Below are 19737 nucleotides of genomic sequence, written 5' to 3' on the forward strand. Positions count from 1 at the left end.
ATTAACGTGTTCCTCATGTTCATTAGTTGTTGTACTCTGGAAGTGATACAAAGGCATTTGAGGTGCTGTTTCCCCTCGATTAAATAACCACTTCCCAGACAGTTCCAGTATTGTGTTGATTTTCTTAATGATTTTTCTCTCTCCTTCTTCAATTGTCAGGCTGTTAGCTATCATTTTTTACTACTTTCATCAGAAAGAATTTATAATAAAGGACATAGATGTTATAAAACCATAAAACCATTTAAAACAACCGTAAAAATACAAAAAGACAAAAGTACAAGTGATGCAGGCAGAGGGAAGTAATCACACCTGAATAGTAAGGAAAAGGGATGTTACTGCGGTGGAACTCATGTTGTAGTCCTGGGCTTCTGCCATCCCTTCCTGCTGTTTACATTGTCCCTTCTAGTGGTCTTTCCCATGTCATTTGCTGCTGCTTTTCTCTGTAGTATATGGCAAGCCAGATTATCGAACTTGCTAGAATTGTGTATTAAATAAAAGAAAATCGGCTCTGAAGAAGAGCATTTTGTGATGCATAATTAGTAGATTGACTTGTGACATTCAGCGACAGAAAGGTATTTTTGCTTGTCTTCTGGTTCTTGAACTTACTTGGGTTTAAGTGATAGTTGGATAACCTAACACTGGAAGTTGGAGTTGGTATTTTTGGTAATGAAAACATCAAGAAAAAGGTCATGGTCTTGAAGACAGGGCATCCTGATGACCTTGTGCTGTATTCTCATGGCATCTAAACTACCAGATAATAAAATCTATAAGAAATTGGGGTGCGTGGGTGGCTCAGTCGTTAAGCGTCTGCCTTCGGCTCAGGTCATGATCCCAGAGTCCTGGGATCGAGCCCCGCGTCGGGCTCCCTGCTCAGCGGGGAGTCTGCTTCTCCCTCTCCCTCTGTCTACCACTCTGCCTACTTGTGTTCTCTCTGTCAAATAAATAAATAAAATCTTAAAAAAAATCTATAAGAAATTCATTAGAATATCTCAGTCACTTTTTATCTTGTGTGAGAAGTGTATTTTTGAAAATATACAAAGGAGAAGGTTTAGAAGGTAGGTATTTTAAAATTTGTTGTGGAAGATAGTGCCAATTAAGTAATTACCCACAGCTTTTAATAGCACTGCTCAAGATTAGGAATTTTAATCAGCATATAATTAAATTTTATGGTATTCTACCACAAGGTAGGCAAGAGTATTGAGTGAAATTTTTTCTAATTAAAGCTTTAATTTTTCCATAAGTAAAATCTATGTCCCACATTATTAGATAAACACTTGTGTATATGAGGGGAAGTAATTTTGACTGTTTTGAAAGCTAGAAAACTACATATAGCTTTTCAGGTAATGATAAAGGTGTGATTTTTTTTTTTACCCAGTTTTCCTTTACTTGTTGCTTTGAAAATAAAATCAGATTTATAGTATATGTGACAGTTTGAAAGTGTGGGATTGAGAGAATTTTAGCAGTTTTCTATCCTTGCCCATCCAGGATTACATTCAAAACATCCCACATAGACGATATATACATATGAGGTGCTTAAGTCAAGATGGCTATTATTTGGGTTAAGAATAACTGAACAGTATCTGATCAGTGCTTCAAAGTAGAATCCTGACAAGGGTCAAATTCCATAATCTTCGTTTGGATTTTCTCAAATTAGAAATTTCAGTAAATGTTGGAAGACATACTCATGAACTATCGGAGTCATGTCTTTTTTTTTTTTTTAAAGATTTTATTTATTTGACAGAGACACAGCAAGAGAGGGAACACAAGCAGGGGGAGTGGGAGAGGCAGGCCTCCCGCAGAGCAGGGACCCCGATGTGGGGCTCAATCCCAGGACCCCAGTCTCATGACCTGAGCCAAAGGCAGACGCTCAACGACTGAGCCACCCCGGAGTCCTGTCTTTCTTATGTTTAAGATCACATTCTGTTGTTGATTTAGGACCTAAGTTTTCAGAAACTGGTTGACAAAAGCCATGATAAAATGGACATAATTTCTTTAGTTTTCACAAACATTTGTGTTTTGACTTGTACAAAGTCTGTATTAAAAATGAAATACTCTTGGCTCTGGTACTAAGGTGTAGATTTGTGTTTTTATTATTTTATTTCTCCATTTCTTACAGGGAAGGAGGTATATTTTATATGCCTATTTATATTTACAAGTACAAGCTTATCTTTACTAAGGATGGCGTTCATGAAATCACCCTCCAGATAATTTCAGTATTTTTAAGAAGCTGATTTATGCCAGTTTTCACTAAATTACAACTTTTTAAATATCAACGGTTAATAGTTGATAGCATTGAGAAACTGCTTCTACAAAATGTTTATGTAATATGGTTTAAAATACTTTTCTTTCCAGTTGGAGAAAATTAACATAAATCAAAAGTTTGAAACTGTACTGTTTTATTATTTAAGTAGAAATGAACACATTGCATTATATAAAAAAGTTTAAATGTTCTGATTAGAATATGAAAACAATAAAAAGTGTCTTTTCAGGAACAGAAACCACAGTCTTCTTCTGAAAGTCTGGCTTATTTCCATTACATAAAGAAGTGTTTCTGAGAATTAATATTTACTTTCCTTGAATTTTTTGGTTTGTGATTGATAATATTAGCATATTCTAGATTTTAAATCTTCTATTCAATGGTTATATGCTTTTTTATGCTTTAAATTAAAAAATAGGTGAAAAGGCTTGATGTTTCACCTTTTGGTGTTTATTTTAATTAATGTTATTTCTCTGGTTTTAAGAATTCAGATTTTTTTATTGGACCTCAGGTGCACAGAACTGGATTAATTATAAGCCCTGCTTCATGACATGCTCTCATCATTGGTCTGTGTGTGGCCCATGTTCATTTATTTATTTAGTATTTAATTACTTTTTACTTCAAATGAAAATGTTGACCACTTTTAAGATATTGCTTTGTAATTTGATGGCTTATTTTTTTTTTTTTGAAATTCTAGAAAAATGTTTCTTTGTTTCAACTCAAACTTGCTGCTAAAGCTTCTAAATCTGAAAAGGAAATGGACCCAGAATATGAAGAGAAAATGGTAAATATATTCTTGGGTAGGATAGTGAATACTGTAGTTGATTTTTTTCTTATTGAAGTATAGTTGTTACTTAATCTTACATTAGTTTCACCGTAGTTGATTTTTACAGAGGAGATGTGAAAGACTGAAAAAATTCATGTGTGTGTATAATGAATACAGGATCATAGATTTTAGAATTGGAAAGTAATTTAATATATAATCAGTCATAATAGATTTTTTAAAAAATATTTTTTTTATTTGAGAGACAGAGAGCACAAGCCAGCGGGAGGGGCAGAGGCAGAGGGAGAAGGACAAGCAGACTTCCTGCTGACTGGGGAGCCTAATGCGGGACTCGGGGCTCGAGGCTTGATCCCAGGACTCAGAGATCATGATCTGAGCCAAAGTCAGATGCCCAACCCACTGGGCTACCCAGGCAGCCTCATCATAATAGATTTTGTTGAATAAATGAATCTCTTTGTTTTCAGATGAGAAAATAAGGATCAGAGAAACTATATGGAATAGTTGGGAACAGAAGTCATATCTCTTCACTTTTGTTCAGTGCTCTTTATCCCATAATAAGATTTTTTTTTTAAATCTCTCTCTTTTTTTTAAGATTTTATTTATTTATCTGAGAGAGAGAATGGGAGACAGAGAGCATGAGAGGGGGAGGGTCAGAGGGAGAAGCAGACTCCCCGCCGAGCAGGAAGCCCGATGCGGGACTCCAGAATAATGACCTGAGCCGAAGGCAGTTGCTTAACCAACTGAGCCACCCAGGCGCCCCCCATGATAAGATTTTTAAAAAGATTTTATTTATTTGTGAGAGAGTGTAAGAGAGAGTGTGAGGGGGGTGGAGGAGGGAGAGGGCGAGGGAGAAGCAGACTCCCTGCTGAGCAGGGAGCCCAATCCGCCATCCGCCTCAATCCCAGGACCCTGGGATGATGACCTGAGCCAAAGACAGACGCTTAAGTGACTGAGCCACACAGCTGCCCTTAAGATGTTTTTTTTTTTAAAGATTTATTTATTTATTTGACGGAGGGGGAGAGGGAGAAGGAGAGAATCCTCAAGCAGATTTCCTGCTGAGTCCAGAGCCCAGTGTGGGGCCCCATCCCAGGACTCTGAGATCATGACCTGAGCCGAAATCAAGAGTTGGACACTTAACTGATTGAGCCACCCAGGTGCCCCAGATTTTCTTTTCTTTTTTTTTTTTTAAGATTTATCCATTTATTTGAGAGAACAAGGCGCACAAGCAAGCTGGGGGAGGGGTAAAGGGAGAGGAGGAGAGAGAATCCTCAAGCAGACTCCCCACTGAGTACAGAGCCCAGAGTCCAGACTCGGGGGCTGGATCTCAGGACCCCAAGATCACAACCCAAGCCAAAACCAAGAGTCAGATGTTCAACTGACTGAGCCACCCTGCCACTTCCATCATAAGATGTTTTATGCTAAAAATAAAAATATTGGCTGAAAGAAAGCAGGTCGCAAAGGCCAGACTGATATTTTTTTCTTCCTCTCTTCTTGCTTTGAATATATTAATGAATGTTACACATTGTAAAACATAATATAGTAACACATTTTCTGGAGGACATTTGCCTGGTACCTGGAAATATTACATATTTAAGCAGTATAATCTCAGTGATGCCCACCTACTGCTTTGCCATATATTTAATTTAATTTTTCATTTTTAAAAAATTTTTATTCACTAAAATCCATATTTTAGTTTTCATTTTAGTTGGAACTGAACTTTTTTGTTGAGGGGTTGTTTTTGCAGTAATATTATAAAAATGAGTAGAGATGAAGTATATTTTTTGGCTGCTCATAGTGATTTTACCAAAATCCATGCCTAAATGTCTAAGGTCACATCTAACGCAGACAGTTAATGTTTTAACAACTCTAAAAACAACATTCCAGTGAGGATAACATAAAATGGAAAAGTTTTGGCCTCCTTCCAATTTCTGGTCTGAATATATTTGTCTAATTCTTGTGTTTATGTTAATGAACTCTTGTACGTTTCTGGTGTTATTAATGATGCAACCTTCATTAGCAATCAAATATTCTCTACCCTGTGGTCAGAAAGTGGGAATTAAAAAATAATTTTCATTTTTTTCTTTATCTAGAATGATGTATACATCTTTTGGTCTTCTAAGATTTTTTAGTGAAGTTTTATTTCACTAATGTGGTATAAGTTTTATGCCCTTTTACAATTTATTGAGAAATTATAATACATACCAATTTTTAATAGTTAATATACATTAACTGTTTTACTTACGTGTGTGTATATATTTTTCCTCCAAATCCTGCTCACTTTGGAGACATACTTTTTATATTATTAGCATAAAGTGCAATTTTCCAGGGGCACCTGGGTGGCTCAGTCAGTTAAGTGTTTGACTTTGGCTCAGGACATGATCTCGGGGCCCTGGGATCAAGCCCCACATCGGGCTTTGTGCTTGAGGGGAGTCTGCTTGTCCTTCTGCCCTCTTCCCCACTCTTGCACTCTCTTTCTCTCTCTCTCTCTCTCAAATAAATAAAATCTTTAAAAAAGTGCAATTTTCCAGATCATTGTAATTGAAGAGAGAAATATTTATTACATTATTGTACCACACATTCACAATATTTTGAGACAGGATGGCACTGTATTCTAAGATGTTAATAATTATTCCTATATGCAACTTGAAAATTCTTAAGAGTTCAGTTTATGGTATATGTATATCATAGCTAATAATTTATATTTCTGTATTTAGGATATATTGTATATTATGATGCTTTATTTTGTTCACTAGGAAAAGAAAATTGTTATGTTTTGGAAAGAGGATTTGCTTTTTGGCCCTGACTCTTTAAGCAGGGTACTTTTTATTGGGGCATTTACCGCTTTTAAATCACTTGGCTTCTATTCAAACTATCTGAAAATGCCATTTTCAAATTCTGCTTACTAGCTGTGGGAACTTGGGCAAGTTAGTTACCCTCTCCGTGCTTTACTTTTATCATCTGTAAAATGGAGAGAGTATTAGTACCCACCTCATAAGTTTACGAAGAGAATTAAATGAGTTAGTATGTTTAAAGTGCTTAGAACATAGTACAAAGTAGAAGGGCAATATAAGTCTTTGTTAAATAACCCTGAATACGAAAGAAAATCATTACTTTTTCTTTTGTTTTGTACATTAGAAAGCAGACCGAGCAAAGAGATTTGAATTTTTATTAAAGCAGACAGAACTTTTTGCACATTTCATTCAACCTTCAGCACAGAAATCTCCAACATCTCCTCTGAACATGAAATTGGGACGTCCTCGAATAAAGAAAGATGACAAGCAGACCTTAATTTCTGCTGGAGAGTACGTTGGCATCTCTCTCTACTTTATTCCCTCTCTTCCTCCTGTCCCCACCTCTCCCTCCTCTTATATTCTCAATCCCTCTTTACTTACTCAGTATAATTCTGTATTAAAAAAATAAGGTTATTGTCAGTGTAAGTAAGTTTTGGAGGCAACTATTTTTTCTCACTAGAAATCAATAAAAATGTACGCTGGTTCTACCAACTTCTAAGCAAGACCTTAGATAACCCATTTTTTTTCCATGACAGACATTAGCAATGTGTAGTGACTTAATTGACAGCTTAGCATTTGGGTTGAATATAAAGGTATTTGTTTTCATTTCAGCTACCGCCACAGGCGCACAGAACAAGAAGAAGATGAAGAGCTACTCTCAGAGAGTCGGAAAACATCTAATGTGTGTGTTAGATTTGAGGTGTCACCTTCATGTAAGTATCTTATTATGTTGGTATTTTTTTTCCAATTTGGTTTTAGAAAAATTATATACTTGATTATATATTTTTTAAAGGTTTTATTTATTTATTTGAGAGAAAGAGCACGCATGAGAGAGCACGAGGAGGGGGGACAGAGGGAGAAGCAGACTCCTCACTGAGCAGGGAGCCACACCTGGGGCTCGATCCCAGGACCCTAGGATCATGACCTGAGCGGAAGGCAGATGCTTAACCAACTGAGCCACCCAGGCACCCCTGTAGTTGATTGTATTAATGAAAGTATGAGATGTCTTGATTTCTTTTTCAGATGTGAAAGGAGGACCACTGAGAGATTATCAGATTCGGGGGCTGAACTGGTTGATCTCTTTGTATGAAAATGGAGTCAATGGTATCTTGGCAGATGAAATGGTAAGGAGTTGATAGCTAAAAACACAATCTTAGTTATCAGTTTTTATGTAAATTTGAAATACCTGAGCTGTATTGTCCCCCTGAGGCCTGGAGGCTAATTGCTTTATTTAGTTATAATGTAAAAGGCATTTGTAAAGTCTAGAATTGTTTCTTTAAGTAACCTCTAGAACATATACTTTCACAGGCTACAAATTCTTAGTGCGATTTCCTCATATGGTTTAAAAAACCTCCTTGTACTTTTGTTTTTGTTTGCACTTTGGCTTCCAGGAAACTCAAGAGCTGAAATGAATGCCAAAATGGAGACCCTATGTAACATAATGGCCAGCCCATTGTGCCTTTATGCCTTTTTCTATTCTATACCTTCTAATCTTCCCTTGGCCCTTCTTTATTTCTATTTTACCATTAATTTATGTTCCATGTTTTCATTGTAGGCCACCTGAAACATATTTTCTTTGTAGGCGACCTGAAATCCTTTTGGTAATGAAGTGGGGGTATATAAACCAAACACTAAATGAGTGCATGAATAAACCAAACAATAAATGATGAAACCATGAATGAATGCATGTAAGCACCTCAATGTGTGAGCATTCAGAAAGTGACTAGATGGAATAAAAAAAAAAAAGTAAAGAGCAATGTTGAGTCCTGATATAGCAGAGTACCAGGTGGGACCTGGGAAGTAAGCTAAGGAATGATGGGCATATAAATAAAATGACCAAAGAGAAAAAGTAAGACCATTTAAGATGCTAATTCAGCAGATCAGGGGAGTACATGAAGGCCTACATTGGTATTTTAAGACCAAATGAGTAAAATGGGATTTAAGAGAGGGCAGGAGGGGGATGGAGTTCTAGATTTTTATGACCCAGTGATACTCCTATATATGTGACTCTGGAGCCGTATTTACATGACTATTTATGCTAAGTAACATGTAGTGTAGTAGTTGATCCCATAGATGCTGAGCAGCTGTTAGGTGTGTGGCAGGAGGTCCTTTAAATCAAGGGTCTGTAGGTCCTTATATTTAGTATTCTGGATTGGAGACTACAATTAGCTCAAAGGGGGAGGAGCTTGGTTAATTGGATAACAGAAAGACCAGGATTATTTGCCCCAAGCTCCTCTTGGCTGCAGCCTGTCTAAAGGATCTAAAGAGCCTTCATACTGAATTTATGCTGATACCAGATACTTTTTGATTATTAAAAAAGGGAAAGATACTTTAATAAGGAGTATAGAAAATTTGGAAAAAATCAAGAAAAAAATTGAAAGTAAATTATAATTATGCAACCTAGAAATAATCAGTTGACATTTTGGCATATTTCATTTTAGTATTTTAACTCCAGATGTGTTTATTTTACATAGTTGCAATCATATTGTATGTATAATTTGGTATTCTGATTTCTTCATATTCATACATTTTTTTACATAATTCAAATATTTGTAAAAGTAATTATTAATTACTCTATAACAATTAATCCTGGAGAGTTACCATAGTTCTATTCATCTCCTCCCTTATTGCGGGTCATTTGGATTGATGTGTAGTATGTAGTATATGTTTTGTATATTTAGTATGTATGGGTTGATATATATGTACATATGGTATGTAATAATATTGTTGTAAGAACCCTTGTAATTTAGTTTTCCTGCACCTTTCAAATTATTTCCATGGGATTCCTAAAAATGGAATTACTTGATTAAGGAATTTTAGATATTTTAAGGTTTTGATGCATCTCATTAAGTGAAATATTAGATGGGATAAACCCTATAAAAATAGTTTAAGCCTAGGTTTATAAATGCAAATATATACCTTGCATAGAGATAAAGCCAGAAACTTTTATTTTTATTTTTTTTAAAGATTTTATTTGTTTGACAGCATGGGAGAGCACAAGCAGGGAGAGCAGGAGAAGGAGAGGGAGAAGCAGGCCCCCTGCCCAGCAGGGAGCCTGATGTGGGGCTCGATCCCAGGACCCTGGGATTATGACCTGAGCTGAAGGCAGACGCTTAACCATCTGAGCCACCCAGGCGCCCCCAGAAACTCTTTAATTTTAAAAGACCACACAGCGTAGAACATTGTTCCCTTTCTCATCAGTTAGGTGGTGGGTTCGTGGTGTTCAATATGCTATTTTTTTTGAAGATTTTATTTATTTATTTGACAGATAGAGACATAGCAAGAGAGTGAACACAAGCAGGGGGAGCGGGAATGGGAGAAGCAGGCTTCCCGCCAAGCAGGGAGCCCGATGTGGGGCTCAATCCCAGGACCCTGGGACCATGACCTGAGCCGAAGGCAGACGCCCAACGACAGAGCCAACCAGGCGCCCCTCAATATGCTATTTTTTAAAAAGTTCACCAGACCAGGTGATCTCTAAGGCCCTTTCTGGCTGCAGAGTTCTTTTATGTTCTGTTCTTTTATGGTTCCATAGGTCTTCAAGGGTGTGAGATGCAAGTACAGAGAGCCACAAGTCCCTTGAGATGCATAGTTTGAATATTTCATGTCTGGGCTATAATAATGTTGGGGGCAATGGGAAAGAAAGACCAGTATCTAAGCAGGCTGATAAGGGAAATGAGTGCAAAACACATACACATGAAATCCCTAATTTTGCCTTTAGAAAAAATTATAAAGTAGACTGCTTGCTCCTTTAAGAGGAGCAACAAAGCAGCTTTCTACCTGCAAGTCCCTGGTTTCTTTTTGTGCACACAGTAAGTACAAATTGGAATGGTTATTCACTTAAAAAAACAAAGGTCTTTAAATTTTTCCCTATGTGACATAGTTGACAAATGTCTTTTGTAATGTTATTACTAACAAAATGTTTCATTAAATAAACACTTATGGATTTTTTTCTTTGTAATGGTAATGCAGGGTCTTGGTAAGACTTTACAAACGATTGCTTTGCTTGGTTACCTGAAACATTACCGAAACATTCCTGGACCTCACATGGTTTTAGTTCCAAAGTCTACTTTATACAACTGGATGAATGAATTTAAACGATGGGTCCCATCTCTACGTGTTATTTGTTTCGTCGGAGACAAGGATGCGAGAGTAAGTGAGAAATAAGTTTAAAGAGGCCATCAAGAATAACATCATTTCTGGGGTTAAGTTGCCTACTATTACCATAAAAGAGATTGAAGTTGACTGCTACTAGTAAATAACTCTACGTTAAGGCTCTGTTTAAGTGCTTTTTATTTATTAATTAATTCTCACAACACTCCTGTGAAGTAGATGTGTTACTTATTAATAACAGACAATCCATTACTCTGCTTATCTGCATTTAATTTCAACTAGGTCATTAACCTCAGCGTTTTTGAGTTGCATTTTAAATATCTTTTTATAAAAAAAGTCCTTATTGACAGTGTATCTTATCAGTGACTCTATCAGTTGTGCTATTTGACTCCAAAACTGTAATTTTGCATGACTTAATTTTTTATGTTTAATTTTTTTATTTTTGACTTTGACTTGGTATACATGCACACATGTGTGTGCTTACACACATGAATGGAACCTTCTCTATTTGTATGGAGAGCATTGTGTTTTGTGTTTATGCATAGACACAACTTTCAGTTTGGTCTTTGAATAGAAAAATATATATCTGCATACATTCTTAGATATTAGAAATTCTGGGCTCTTGCTTAAATTAGCCATTTGTCAATCTAGTAGGCTACAATTATTTAGGACTGTAGAATTAATCTAAAATAAATAAATTATGCAAAAATATCAAAATGAATAATCAGCTTAGAAAGCATATTATTAAACTTTGCCTTTATTTTGCCTCCAGAGGACATAGTTTAAAGGTTTATTCTATTTTACATATTTAGATAGGTTATCAAAAGATATTCTCAAAAGAATGGTAGCATAATGAATTATGTAATTTTATTATCATTTTGCTTGAAGAAAAATTACTTAAATTTATTTAAATTTAACTTATAAATAATTTAAATATTGAAATACTGAGCTCATAAATTTAGAATTATGGGCTTGATTCTTCCCTATGCCTAATATTTCCCAGTGGCAAATTAGTCACTTAGAACTCTTTCTAATCACTGATGTTCTTTCCTTTTTAAAAAAGATTTTATTTATTTATTTATTAGAGAGAGAGAGAAAGAGCACGAGTGGGGGGGGAGGGGCAGAGGGAGAGGGAGAAAGAGAAACAGACTTCCTGCTGAGCTGAGAGCTGGACACAGGGATTGATCCCAGGACCTGGAGATCACGACCTGAGCCAAAGGCAGACACTCTCAGGTGCCCCTCACTGCTGTTCTTTGATGTAATACCACTCCTTATAAAACTTTGCATTTCTAAAGTACTGATTTTTGGCTGCAATTATTTCTTGAAGGTCATAAGCAAAAGAGAAATATCTACGCTTGTGTTTCCAGGTATCTCAGTAAAACTGTCAGTGGTTTTCAACTATATTATATGGAATCCAAGGATTTAATGAAGTATTTCTTCGAGGTTTTTTTTTTATAAAGATTTTTATTTATTCACTTGAGACACAGAGAGAGAGAGAGAGAGCATGAGCAGGGAGAGAGGCAGAGGGAGAGGGAGAAGCAGGCTCCCTGCTGAGCCAGGAGCCAGATGTGGGGCTCGATCCCAGAACCCTGGGATCATGACCTGAGCCGAAGGCAGATGCTTAACCATCTGAGCCACCCAGGCACCCCTAAAAGAAAAAGTGGATGTATTTAATTTGTGACTCTATCAAGCCAAGTAATGCTTGGCTCTTGGCTCTCTACCCCATGGGAGGTTGGGATTTTACTGGCAGCTTCAAAAATTTTTTAATCTTGAAAACCAGTCTTCAAAGTCAGTGTTTTTCATATTGCCACTCATTAATATTGGGAATTCATGTTGGTGGAGACAAGAATTTTTTAAAACACTGAGATACAAAAGAATGGAAAATGGCAGTGTTTCACTCATGGTGGGGATATGTACTGCTCCTTTTTTTTTTTTTAAAGATTTTATTTATTTATTTGAGAGAGAGAGAGAATGAGAGACAGAGAGCATGAGAGGGAGGAGGGTCAGAGGGAGAAGCAGACTCCCTGCCAAGCAGGGAGCCCGATGCGGGACTCGATCCTGGGACTCCAGGATCATGACCTGAGCCGAAGGCAGTCGCTTAACCAACTGAGCCACCCAGGCGCCCATGTACTGCTCCTTTTTTTAAGGATTGCAACCTAAACTATAATTTTACTGTGGTCCATGGGCAAAAGAGTTTGCAAACTGGTAATTATTAATAACATAAATAATGTACTATATTCAACATTTAGAGATTGATGTCAGTATGCATAGTGAAAATCCAGATTATTACTTATAGACAGATTTGAATCTTGGTACCACATGGGATAGATATATTGGGTCTTTATAGTTTCCTGGCCTTTTGTAAATATTTTATGAGGTCAATATGTTATTAAAAAATTTGATGTAGATTATAACGGGTATTTGATTGAGTTGGGAAATTCTTAGTAATACTATTGATCCAGTTTGATACTAATGTAGTCCTGAAGTATATAAAGGTGTGAATCCCAAGTAAGGTTTTTTAGTTTTTCTTTTTTTAAATAGGCTCCACACCCAGCATGGGACTTGATCTCACAACCTTGAGATCAAGAGTTGCATGCTCTACCAACTGAGCCAGTTAGGCACCCCACAAAACTTGGTTTTTGACCCCTTCCTTTTCCACTCCAGAGGCATAAAAGATCTTGGAGATGGAAACAGGAGATCTGGTGTTAGTTCTGGTGTTGCCATTGACTGTGTGATGTTGAGTGACTCTTGAAGGGCCTTAATTTTGTCACCTATAAAGTGAGAGCTTTTGGATTATGTGATATTCAATGTTCTGTCACACAAATTTCAAAGTAGGGCTAATTTAAATTAAAAATATGCATATGTTTCATGAAACTGTAGGAGGAACCATTAAACTGAGTGTTTCACAAAATCAAAGAAAGATAAGGTGTTTGCAAGACCAAATGGGGTCTGGTACCATGGTTCTCTTTATGTTGTTTCCAATTCCCTAATGTCTTAATTAGCTTTTTCAATATGACCACTTCCCAGAGTGCAACTGAGATCTCTACAAAGGCCTTTTTTCTGTTCTCTGCTTTAGTCCAGGGGATCCTTTTGTATATATAAGCACTCAGTAAATATTTGTTGAATGAGTCTATAGTGTGTTTGGTGCATAACTGAGTTTATGAAATAATGAGTTTGCAGTGAACAGTTACTTTGTTTATGTACTGTAATTTCAGATTTACAGTACTAATCAGAACCTTCTCAGTATAGATTTGGCTGTTCCCTGTTAACTTCTGTGGTTTTATTTTGACCTGTAACATCTGGAATTCAGTTCATACAAGTTAAAAATGCTCTCAGCTTGGCTACTAGTTGGCCACTGCCTGTGAAGATTTAACAACAGTTCTAAATAGTCTCACTGTTTTAAATAGTCTCCTGTACTAGATAGAGCAAGTCCCCTTTATAAAATCATATCCGTAGCCTCAAAACAACATCAGGAAGTTCACAAAAGCGTTAATGGGCTTTCATGACTCCTTAACAAAATATGTGACTCATTCCTGCTAGAAAGGGAAGGAACATATTAAGAGATCTCAAAAGGTTGAAATCATTATATTGAGTTCTTTTCATTTGTTAAAACTGTATTGGTAATAGTTAGTAATCCTTGGCTCTTGGTAAGAACATGGTTTTCAGAAGGCAGTTATTTCACCCATGTTTTTTTGGACCATCTGTCCTATGAAGAGAGTCTAGTAATGTAGTCATCTTCTGGTGATAAGAACTACTCCAGTTCATTGGATATGCTGTACTCTTTTAAGGGAAGCCTTTGCTTCTCTTTTGTTGATGAATATATTAGCATGTCATCCAGATAATTGCCCACAAATGTGTCTTTGGGCCTTGGTTTTCCTATCTTTAAAATGGATGAGACTAAATGATTCCCAGGTCTCTCTCTTATAATTATTAATATTCTCTTGATGTTATAATTCTGTGACCATCTTGTCAGTGTATTCTAATATGAGGAACTTTATTTTGCATTAGGCTGCTTTTATTCGTGATGAAATGATGCCAGGAGAATGGGACGTTTGTGTTACTTCTTATGAGATGGTAATTAAAGAAAAATCCGTATTTAAAAAGTTTCATTGGCGATACCTAGTCATTGATGAGGCTCATAGAATAAAGAATGAAAAATCTAAGGTAAGCCAGTTTTCAGTATCATTGTTAAAGTTTTCTTTTAACTACCATGTCTGTTTGTTTACTTCTGTGTATTCAAAATTAAAAAGGGCTGGAAGATTGTGATTTTATTCACAGAATGTGAATGAAAATCAGTTTTAAAAATGGTTTTAAAGTTTAAATTCTTGAATATGAGACAAATGAAAATTGAGCACAGTTTTTAATATAAGGAAAATTAGGTGTTCATTTGCTATACTTGTTGCAGCCTAACTCTGTTATGCTACAATATTTTAATGTTTTGATAATATTTGGTGTACAAAAGTCATTTGCATTGATTTGCCTTTTATTGAGGAGCCTACCAGCTTATGTGTATTCATAAGGATTAGAAAAAAATCATTTCTTGGAATTATCTGATTTGTGTGAATTAGAGTGTGGTGTTAATTTTGAAAAATATCAATATTTCTTGCCATTCAACTCCATCAACAGTAGGAAAAGCATCAGTTATTATGATGAACCTCTCTTTGGATCACTGGGCTACTTTGGGAGAAACAGGGACAGAACTGGAGGAAAACTACCAGGTGGATCATACTAATTTCAAATTGAAACTAATACCCAATAAAAAAGGATGCATGTTAGAGAATAATTATTTAAGAGTTTTATAAAAATGTGCATTTTTATTGATAAGGTTATTGTTCTTTTATGCTTTTGTGCTTTAATTTTTATAGTTTTATGTTTATTTTATTTTTTTTAAGATTTTATTTATTTATTTGACAGAGAGAGACACAGCGAGAGAGGGAACACAAGCAGAGGGAGTGGGAGAGGGAGAAACAGGCTTCCCGCCGAGCAGGGAGCCCGATGCGGGCCTCGATCCCAGGACCCTGGGATCATGACCTGAGCCGAAGGCAGACGCTTAATGACTGAGCCACCCAGGAGCCCCTATAGCTTTATATTTAGAAAGTTAATATAAGATAAGAAAAATGGGTGCAACTCTGGTGCTTAGAAATTGTCACCAGGCCAAGTTAGAACTTGGCTAGGTATGTAGATGAACATGATTGGCAGGGAGAAGGGGATATTATTGTGTAAAGTGACTAGCCTGGATTCCATGGAGTTTTGACTGTTTCTGTGGACCCAAAATGGAGAAAATAAATTTTTTGAAGTGAGGGAGGGGTCTGAGGTATGACTATGATTTGCATTCTTGCAAGTGTAGAAATGCCTAGGATATTTTGTTCAGTTGTGATTCATTGTGGCAATGTCACCTGAACTAGGATATTTTCCTAGTTCAGAAAAATAATTTTCAAGTTTTATTTTATTCAAAACATGGTTGGATAAGGAACTGAATTTTGAGAATTCTAATAAATAAAGCGATGTTAACATAATTATTATTTTTCTAGCTTTCTGAGATTGTTCGTGAGTTCAAGTCAACCAACCGCTTGCTCCTAACTGGAACACCTTTGCAGAATAACCTGCATGAACTCTGGGCATTACTCAACTTTTTGTTGCCTGATGTCTTTAATTCTGCAGATGTAAGTTTAAGTCATATGTTTTAAATATGATTTTCTTATGTTCACAGACATCTGTTTTCAAAGCATAGAATGTAGATTGAAATTTATAGTTCTTTTTCATTTGTAATTCTTTATCTGTGTGTTTTGGTTTTCTCAGAAAAAAAAGCTCTTAAGCACAAATTTTTCAAATGGGGATATTTAGAGAAATAATGTATCTTTTCTTTGAGAGTATTCTGCCTGTTAAACTTTGCCTATATTGCATTGCTGTCACAACTTCTGATATGAAATAGGCTGAGTTCATAATAGTAAATTCAAAATTTTCTTTTAATTAAATTAGAAGGGCTTTCTACATACTAGTTTGGCAGGTGGAGTCTTTAAAATGGTCTTTGATTATTGTAGTCATTAACATTTGGTGAGCACTAAAGAGCTCATCATTAATGTGTGATTAGAAAAACAGCATATTTTGTAAATGTGTGATTTACATTGTTTTTATCATTAACACAAGGTTATGCTAGTGCAGCAAACTGAATTGAATGATTTAAGGATTTTGGAGCTTGATTTTTCTCATTTCTGATATTAATTGATAATAAAAAGTACCAAGTTCAGCTATCCATTGGTTTGTATACCTTATCTTGCTTTGGTTTATTTTTATTGTTTGTTTAAAATTTTTGTTATCATTATGTGCCTTCCATTTTATATTCTTATTCCTACTCTAACTCTTAACTGGATATAATGCTACTATGATATGGGGAAGCCTAATAAAAGACTTTTAAGGAAACAGTGCTGGTGGAGTTCAAATTTTAACTCCTCCAGTATTTTAGCTATTTTTGAGAAATAAATAATATTGGCCATCACAGTGAACGTATTTTTGAAAGTGCTTTTAAAATGAACTACTGTTGTGTCATTGTATGAGAATTTATACAATATTGAGTTTATTTAAAAAAAAACCAAACCAACCCCCTGTGTGCTTACTGCAAAATTTTCACCCCTCCACAGGACTTTGACTCTTGGTTTGACACTAAAAATTGTCTTGGTGATCAAAAACTTGTGGAAAGACTTCACGCAGTAAGTAATAGACAAGCAAATTTAGTAATTAAATATATATACCAACCCAGAAAACAAAATTGCCATAGAATCTGTTTGAACTTGTGGGTTTACCTCCTGGCTCAGTCTCACTGCTTCTCCCTTCCAGTCTTTCTGACAGCCTCTTTGGGAAATGAACTCTACTCTATTTTCAGCCTGTCTAGGGAACAGCTTTTTTGCTTCAGCTCTCCCACATGGATAATGTGGTCCTCTCCAGTAGAGGCTGTTCATACTCGCATACCCCATAGGTCCTTAAGATGGCATCAGTATTTTTCCAGTTCCCCAGTGCCACTTGTAAGCCACTAGTTCTCCACCATCATGTACAGAACTCTTCCTTTAAGGTGAAGTTATCTTGCAGGTCCACCTTCCACCCATTCTTTTCTCTGTCATCCACTCATCTCCAGGTGACTCCCTCACATTCATTAAATACCAGTTTTCCATTCTTTGATAACAACTTCTTATATCCTTTTTTAGCTCTTTCACTCATGTTACTCCTTCTGTACTTATTCTGTTACCTTACAGAGACCTCCAGTCCTTGGACCCCTGCTTTTTCTCATCCATCACCTCATTTCTGTTGTTACTTTTCTCTCTCTCTTTTTTTAAAAAAGACTTTATTTTTAAGTAATCTCTACACCCAACATGGGGCTCAAACTCACAACCCCAAGATCAAGAGTTGCAGGCTCCACTGACTGAGCCAGTCAGGTGCCCCTGTTGTTACTTTTTTCTCTACCAAACAGTGAGCCCATTTTCTATCACTTGAACCACCCTTTTGCCAATACTCCCAAACTTTCTTTCTTTTCTTGTCTATCTGCCATTTCTGCCCTGGAAGCCTGACACTGGAATACTGTAACTGTCTCTGTCTTCTGGGTTTGAATTCTGTTTCTACCACTTACTAGCAGAGTGCCTTGTTCTGTACTGGAGCTGTTCAACACTGATAAAGAAGGTTATACAATTGTACAGATGGGAGCAACTCCAGTTTCATGTTCTATAACATAAGCTGGGGTTTGATGATGTCAGCAATCCTTCAACATGGCCTTCTATACCATTCTTTCCCATTTCCAATAACAGCTGCTTCAGGCCTTCCTCAGTCTCCCCAAGACTTCTGTCCCAGATACTCTCTGCCCCCTTCCTTTCTCCATAAGTAGCATCATTATTTTCTCAAAGAGAAAAGAGAAATTATTAGGTAGGAACTCCTTTAAAGATATCCAGCTTCCAAGGATATCTGCGTCTGTGTTATCTTCTTTCTGAAGGGAGAGGTGTTTTCTTTGGTCATTGGCTAAGACTTTGGACATGAACCCTGGATCTCATCTCTCCCTGTTTCCTCATGGGACCTCTCCCCATAATTTAGCCTTTTTATTGACTGATTTTTTTAGCTCTCCCTCTATATTGGCTTTTTGTCCTAACATGTAAACATGCTCAAGTATCTCCCTTATTAAAATCCAAACCCACACCCATATGCACCCACCCTCACGCATATACAAAGTAGTACTCTCTTATCATTGTGTGTCTCTAGCTGTGATTCTGGTCTCTCCTCTTGATAGCTAAGCTTCTTGAAAAAGTGGTTTATTTTCTCCATCTCCACTACCTAATCTCCTGTTTACTCTTGACTCATTGACCACTGGCTTCTATCCGTTCTATGCAACTGAAACTTATCTTGGAAGGTCTTCAGTCATTTTCCAGTTGCTGAATTCAGGGTATACTTTTTGCTCAGTATTTTGGCTTCTCTGTACTGCTTAGCACTTCTTTTTTTTTTTAAAGATTTTATTTATTTATTTGACAGAGAGAGACACAGCGAGAGAGGGAACACAAGCAGGGGGAGTGGGAGAGGGAGAAGCAGGTTCCCTGCAGAGCAGGGAGCCCGATGTGGGACTCGATCCCAGGACTCCGGGATCATGACCTGAGCCTAAGGCAGTCGCTTAACCGACTGAGCCACCCAGGCGCCCCACTGCTTAGCACTTCTAACCACTCCTGCATGAAACCCTTTCCTACCTGGTTTCTGGGGTACAGAATGGATTGTCTCTTGGATTTTCTCTTATCTTTTTGGCCACTCCTATCAGTCCCCTTTATGGGTTTTCTTTCTCAGTCTGTCCCTGAAAGTTTAGTGTTTTGTAGGGCTTTGTCTTTGACTTTCTTTTTTATGTGCTCTACCTGGGGATCCACTCCATGGTTATAGCTACCACCTATCTACTTATAACTCCCAAATTTATCTTTCCATTATTTCTTGCCTAGTTTCTGCATATCCCACAGTCTTCTGAGTCTTTCTGTCTAAATGTCTCACAGGCAGTTTAAACTCTTAAAGAATCTCTCAGAAAATTTTAAGAGGCTCAAACCAGAGATCAGAAGTTGTCTTTCACTCTTTTCTTTTCCTTACCCCCCATAGATCTCTAATAGTAATAGCTTCTATTTACTAATGTCTACTGTGATTAAGCTCTACACAAGTACTATCATAAATTTTCACAGCAGCTTTGGAAATAGGTATCATTATTCTCATTTTAAAATGCTTGTCATATACATATACTATAACTTTTTGATGAATGGATGAGGAAACAGGCTCAGAAAAGTTAAGGAACTTGTCCAGGCTCTCACAACAGCTAATCAGGGACTGAGCTGATTTTAGAATCAGCTTGATCTGGGTGTGAATTTGGCTTCTACCACTTACTAGCAAAATGACTTTGGTTGAGTTAATACAATTGAAAGGCACCCGGGTGGCTCAGTCAGTTGGGTGTCTGGCTCTTGGTTTCAGCTCAGGTCATGATCTCAGGGTTGTGAGATTGAGCCCCATGTTGGACTCCACACGGAGCGCAGAGTCTGCTTGAGATTCTCTGCCTCTTCCTCTCCCTCTGCCCCTCT

At 36.8% G+C, this 19737-nt stretch overlaps 1 protein-coding gene across 2 annotated transcripts in view; it reads left to right on the forward strand.

The window, feature by feature from the left end:
- SMARCA1 (SWI/SNF related, matrix associated, actin dependent regulator of chromatin, subfamily a, member 1) overlaps positions 1-19737 on the forward strand; it is a 71040-nt gene that overhangs the window by 2487 nt on the left and 48816 nt on the right. For both annotated transcript variants that reach the window (XM_021685856.1, XM_021685863.1), the window contains exons 2-9: positions 2955-3041; positions 6177-6343; positions 6665-6765; positions 7076-7176; positions 10022-10201; positions 14171-14326; positions 15694-15825; positions 16801-16869. In XM_021685856.1, coding sequence (XP_021541531.1) covers positions 2955-3041; positions 6177-6343; positions 6665-6765; positions 7076-7176; positions 10022-10201; positions 14171-14326; positions 15694-15825; positions 16801-16869 — 993 coding nt within the window. The remainder of the gene's footprint in view (positions 1-2954; positions 3042-6176; positions 6344-6664; positions 6766-7075; positions 7177-10021; positions 10202-14170; positions 14327-15693; positions 15826-16800; positions 16870-19737) is intronic.

The sequence above is a fragment of the Neomonachus schauinslandi genome, chromosome X (assembly GCF_002201575.2).
Source record: "Neomonachus schauinslandi chromosome X, ASM220157v2, whole genome shotgun sequence".
Lineage (NCBI taxonomy): Eukaryota > Metazoa > Chordata > Mammalia > Carnivora > Phocidae > Neomonachus > Neomonachus schauinslandi.